The 6,000-nt window shown below is 42.5% G+C and overlaps 1 protein-coding gene across 2 annotated transcripts; it reads left to right on the top strand.

The window, feature by feature from the left end:
* The first annotated feature begins 214 nt into the window (after positions 1–214).
* DNAJA4 (DnaJ heat shock protein family (Hsp40) member A4) lies at positions 215–5,839 on the top strand. 2 transcript variants are annotated; one of them, XM_015872646.2, is made up of 7 exons: positions 215–501; positions 1,872–2,052; positions 2,953–3,057; positions 3,785–4,012; positions 4,099–4,329; positions 4,766–4,866; positions 4,941–5,839. In XM_015872646.2, the coding sequence occupies exons 1-7, from the start codon at positions 370–372 to the stop codon at positions 5,157–5,159; spliced, it is 1,197 nt and encodes a 398-aa protein (XP_015728132.1). In that variant the 5' UTR covers positions 215–369; the 3' UTR covers positions 5,160–5,839. The 2 variants fall into 2 exon arrangements, with proteins under 2 accessions (XP_015728132.1, XP_015728133.1); XM_015872647.2 differs by lacking the exon at positions 1,872–2,052 and having other exon boundaries at positions 252–501; positions 4,941–5,545.
* Positions 5,840–6,000: the final 161 nt, after the last annotated feature.

Below are 6,000 nucleotides of genomic sequence, written 5' to 3'. Positions count from 1 at the left end.
CCAGCACACAGCACCGACACATCACCTCAGAACAACTGCCATTAACCGGCTTCACTTTGCAGCCCCCCACACGTTCCCGCCCTCCACACGTTCCCGCCCCTCCTTCCCGCCCGCGGCTCCTCCCGCGGCTCCGCTCCCCGCGGTGACGTCACACGCACGGGTTCCAGACCGTTCCAGCGCCGTGACGTAGCGCGGCGTCATTCCAGAAGATTCGGCCGGCGCCGCTATAAAAGGCGCGGAAGAGGCGGGGCGCCGGCCATCATTGAGGTGCTGAGCCGGCTGCGGTGCTGGGCTGTGTGTGGCGCTGAGCGGCTGCGGCCTTAGAGGCGTCCCGAGCTTTGTGAACGCGGCGCGCACCCGCAGAGCACCATGGTGAAGGAGACGGAGTACTACGACATCCTGCAGGTGAAGCCCACCGCCTCCTCCGAGGAGATCAAGCGCGCCTACCGTAAGCTGGCGCTGAAGTATCACCCCGACAAGAACCCCAGCGAGGGCGAGCGGGTATGCGCCGGGCCGGGCCGCGGGGGGTGGTGGTGGTGGTCCCCGTGCTGGCGGGCCCGCCTGGGCTCGGTGCTCGGCTGGGCCGCGCGTGGGCGGCTCCCGGGGCGGTGCGGTGCGGGGCCGGCCTTTGTTAGCGCGCGGCTGGTGGGGGCTCGGAGCTGCGGCAGGACTGAGGGCACGGCCTGATGCGGAGCGTGAATCGTGATGGCTCGTACGGAGTGTGGGTTCTGCTGCTCCGCTCTGCACGTCGGCCTGAGTCCCGTCCTACGAGCGATGGGCAAAGCCAGAAGAGTCCCCTTCGTGGTGCCGTGCTGGATCCTGCTGCTGGGTACGGTGCGTGGATTCTGGGCAGGAGGAGCTTGCCGTGAGATCTGCACATCCAGGCGGATGGGGTCACTGCCCGGAGGGAGCTTTACATCGTCAGCTCACTGCTTACATACAGTAGAGCTGCACCAGGCTTTGAGAGAGACCCACTTAACTTAGTTAAGAAACTAAGTATGAGAATGAGCATCGCAGCTGGAAGACCATGGAAAGCCACTCAAACTTGAACGATTGCTTTGTCTCTCTAAACTGGTCTGATAATAGCTCACTGCTGGAAAGGAAGCTTCAGATTCTGTGCATCTAGTACACTAACTCAAAATACTAAAACTAGTGAAGTAGTAACGTGGGCTCAGCTAACACCTGCTTTTAGTTTTGGCCCACCAGCTGACCTGTCCATAAGTAAATGATGCTCACACTAGAGCTCATCATTTCAGTTATAGCAAATAGTATTCAAAAATAGCTGGATTTAATTTCACTACTATTCTAGTAACAGGAACCTTGGAATAGTTACTCAAAAAAATCCATTTTTTAATGTGATGTTTTGATTTGTATTTTAAATCCTTCTGTGTGTAATGAATAAAACACAATGTCTTGTCAACTAAAGTACCTGTTTAATTCCAGCTGGCTGTAGGTGCTCAGCGGCTATGGAGGATCTCCATTTAGTTCTAGAATGTCTGGCAGCCATTGACCATCTGGGAACCCCTTAAGACAGGGGATAATGTGATGCCCCTTTCTTAACAGATGTGTTAGGAGTATATAATGTCAGCAACCAGTGATCACCAAAGGGGCAGTTAGCATATGCCTGTAAGCTGGATGTGACTGGGAATTAAGTTTACTTGTAACCTTTTGGTGGGTGGGAGGGAGAAAGGAGCTGTTCTTCATAGACTAAAGTGTATTAGTAGGGTCTATGACTTATTTGTTCAGGGAGTTTCCTCTTGGAAAAGAATAAATGTTGTGTTACAGTGGCTCAGTCTGAAGATTCAGTTGCATATGGGAGGCTTATTTTTCCTCTTGGTCATAGTTGTTCAGAGCTTCTTTTTTCTTTTTAGTTTAAACTCATATCCCAGGCATATGAAGTTCTGTCGGACCCAAAGAAAAGGGACCTCTATGACCAGGGTGGGGAGCAGGCTATTAAAGAAGGAGGCCTGAGTGGCGGCAGCTTCTCTTCACCCATGGACATCTTTGACATGTTCTTTGGTGGTGGAGGCCGAATGAATAGAGAGAGAAGAGGTACACAGTTCTAAACAAGTTCTAGAAACTCTAACCATGCACTTAAGCATAAAACACCTGTGCTGTAGTACTGCTGTTCTGCTAAGTGCACATAGTATGGGTTTTACTAGTTAAAACAATAGATGAAGTAAACTATAATATTAGTTACTCTAGTTGCAAGTTTCTAATTAAGTAGATAACATGATGTAGCTATTAGCAATCTTTCTGATGAGTTGTGCTTATTTTTTTTTGTTATAATGGGTGTGGGCAGTCTCTAGGGGTGGGGGAGATGGTGGTTGAGATGGCTAGCAGATGGGTTTTAAGTTATCTTTCAAAATCTGCCTCACTTGCTCATGTGCTTTGGGCAACTTGCTTCAAAGGACACCATCAACTTAAGCTGAAGTTGTTCTAAATGTAAATGGAAAAGATTTAAGAGAAATTGTGATGCTGAGCATACGGTGCTGCCAAAAGCACAGTCGCTTCTTTTCATTTCCAGTGTCCACTGGAAGAGCGAGTAGTAACTTGCTATAAAGATTTTGAAAGTATGCTATGAAGTGGCATGGAAATACATAGGTAGGCCTAATAGCCATTTCTAAATTGACTAGATCTGAAGCTGGTAGTGTCCTTGCATCTTTTTCCTTTCAGTTAAGCTTATAAAATCGGGGTAAGAGTAGGGATAGAGTGGTATTAATGATGCTTTGCTTAACTACAGCTGAACTCTATATTCTGACTTAAATGGGTGCTGCTCAGTGGAAGCTGATAGCACCTGCTTTTAAGGGGCTGAGCTCTTTTCCAAGTCTGGAATTAACTTTGTTTCTTCAGTGAGACTGCATGTATGAACAAGTGTAGAGGCCTTTAAATAAGCATTAGTTCTCTGAGTTGCTGAACCAGAATTAATCTGTTTTTTTCTCTCTCTCTAAGGCAAGAATGTTGTGCACCAGCTAGGTGTATCTCTTGAAGACTTGTATAATGGTGTTACAAGGAAACTGGCACTGCAAAAAAATGTTATTTGTGGGAAATGTGAAGGTAAAATAAGTAGTGGTTTGAAACACCTTTAACTCCATGATTCTTTTAAAGAATGTAGTAAGACCAGGAACAAAATGGATTTTCTGTTTTTCTTGAATATTTATTACTTTACTCAGTTCTTTGCACTGCTTCATGCCAGTGCTTAGCCAGGAGTAAGACTGTCTTCCTAAACACATTGGTGTTAAGCTATTGATCTACTGGTGGACTTGATTATAATTTTCAGGGAGTTTATGGGCACCTTAATTAGAAGCTTTAATAACTAGCTGGGGTTTTTTCCTTGAATCACTGTGGGTAGAAGGCTAGCTTGAATTATGCAACTCATTTTCCAACTCTTAAGTATCTTAATGTCTGGTCTCAAGGTTAAACTTAATGTGGTCTTGTGTTGTAATACTTAATTAAATATTTTGTAAGCAAGTTCTTTCCAAGGTGTTTATGGAATATTCAGCTCTGGAATGCTGTATGTTGATAATTAATTGAAAACCAAGATGTATGAGAGACAGAGGGGAAAGACTAGTAAAATAAGCTATGCATAGATAAGTTGACTATGTAGAAATACTTAATTTGTGAGGCATGTTTGTCATAGAAATTGTAGTTACATTGGGAATATGTTATGGAAGGACTCTTAAGTTACTGTAAAGATCCTCCTGAAGTCATTGAATTCTAGCTTGACTACTGTAGACTAATTCCAATTTTTAATTGAAATATCTTTAACTTTTTTTGGCCATAGGCTATGGTGGAAAGAGAGGTGCAGTAGAAAAGTGCCCTGTATGTAAAGGAAGAGGAATGCAAGTTATTGTTCAGCAGATAGGACCTGGCATGGTACAACAAATCCAAACTGTGTGTCCAGAGTGCAAAGGCCAAGGTGAAAGAATAAATCCAAAGGACAGGTGTGACAACTGCAATGGATGTAAGGTTGTAAGAGAGAAAAAGATCATAGAAGTTCATGTCGATAAAGGTGAGAACTGTGAATTTGTTCTGTATTCCCTAATCCCAGTGTGATAGGTCTGCAGAGAATAAAGTGCTTTCTCTTTCTTTCTGTAGGTATGAAAGATGGTCAAAAGATAGTGTTTCATGGAGAAGGTGACCAGGAGCCTGATCTGGAGCCTGGTGATGTTATAATTGTGCTTGATCAAAAGGATCACGGTGTTTTTCAGAGACGAGGCCATGACTTAGTTACAAAAATGAGAATTCAACTCTCAGAGGCTTTATGTGGTTTCAAAAAGACTATTGAAACTCTTGATAACAGAATTCTTGTCATATCATCTAGACCAGGTAGGTCTTCAGAATTCTGATGACATACAAAGTGCTTGTTTGATTATGCTTTGTTCTTAATCAGCTGCTGCAACAAGCTATAATTATGTTTGCAGTAATTTAATTCAGGATTGAAAAAGAGTGACAACTAAATATTGCATGTGGAGTTACAGCTAAAGCTGTCAAATGCTTCTTATGAAATATCTACCTCAATTATGGGCTTTAAGTTTATAAACTGTATTAGATCATCTGCTAATTCAGCCTGGTGGCTGTGCTGAGAGAAGCTGACTTTAACTGTAGATGTAATGCTCTTAAGGAGCTTGTATCAGTGTTCCTTTTATTCAGTTTGATTTTTAGTACTCTTTAATCTGCAGTTTTCTATAGTCTTTAGAAATCTAAAAATCACTTTTGATAGCGGAACTTCTGTCACATTAAATAACTCCCAACTTTCGTGTAGGTGAAGTGATAAAACATGGTGACCTGAAGTGTATCTACAATGAAGGGATGCCTATCTACAAATCTCCAATGGACAAAGGCAGCTTAATTATACAGTTTTTGGTAAGTGACTGCTTATTTGCTGCAGCAGCAGAATTACTAGTATCAGAAGTAACTTAATTTTAAATAAATTGTAGGTCCAGTTTCCGGAGCAGCACTGGCTTCCAAGGGAGAAACTCAATATGCTGGAGGCTCTGCTTCCTCCAAGGGAAGATGTTATGATTACGGATGAGATGGATCAAGTGGATCTTGAAGAATTTGACCCAAATGAGCAAACCTACCGTAACAGTGGAGGAGAAGCTTATGAAGAAGATGAGGAGGGTCCAAGAACAGGTGTACAGTGTCAGACATCTTAAATTGAGGTGGAGTTGATATTGCCTAAAATGTAAATTTTCACAATGAAAACTGCATGGCTGTAATAGCCACTGCTTGTGGTCTTCGTGTTCAGCAAATTGAGTTGCTGCGCTGTCAGTATCACTTTTTTTTTTGTAACTAATTTATATTGTGTTCTTGTCTTTATATATAAAGCAAATGTCACACAGCTGAGAACCAACTGAGTTGGTATGTTTCCTTGTGCTGTGAAGGTTCTCGATTTATTTCACCAATGCTATTTATATAAGACTCTCACAATACTGATAGAAGTTGAGTAGTGTCTTATGTAAATATTTTCATACTGAAAAATTAATTTCATAGAATAAAACATAGCAGAAGTTACTTCTAATAAATAGAACTTCACCTCTTCTTTTTTTCTTGAAATTCTTAAACCAATCTAGAATCTAAATTGAGCCCTGTTCTCCTTTGTATACTCAGCTTGGCATGCTGCAACCCCGTTAGCTTTATTCCTCTTGTATACTGAAAGTGTTGTCTTTCTCCCATCCCGCTTCCATAATCTTTTCCTTCTTCTCTGCAATAGGCTAGTATTCTTTTAATGCTTAGCTTTATGTAACGACTTACAGATCCTATTATCTGTGTAGTGTCCTCTATGTGCTTCAGAATGACATACACCATAATAGTTACAAATAAAACTAGAACTTAAGTTTTTGAGAGGTCAGTACCTCAACCTTTTCTAGAAAGTGTTGTTTCCTCTTGGGCAGAGGGTACTTCAGCTGTAAGGAGAATATTATTACAAAACTACCTACCCTGGCTATGCTACTCTCATTTTAATGCCATGAAATAGCATAGTAAAATGATGACTTT

This window comes from Coturnix japonica, chromosome 10 (genome assembly GCF_001577835.2).
Source record: "Coturnix japonica isolate 7356 chromosome 10, Coturnix japonica 2.1, whole genome shotgun sequence".
NCBI classification, from domain to species: Eukaryota; Metazoa; Chordata; class Aves; order Galliformes; family Phasianidae; genus Coturnix; species Coturnix japonica.
Note: the sequence above shows the minus strand (reverse complement) of the source record. Positions and strands in the feature narration are given on the sequence as shown.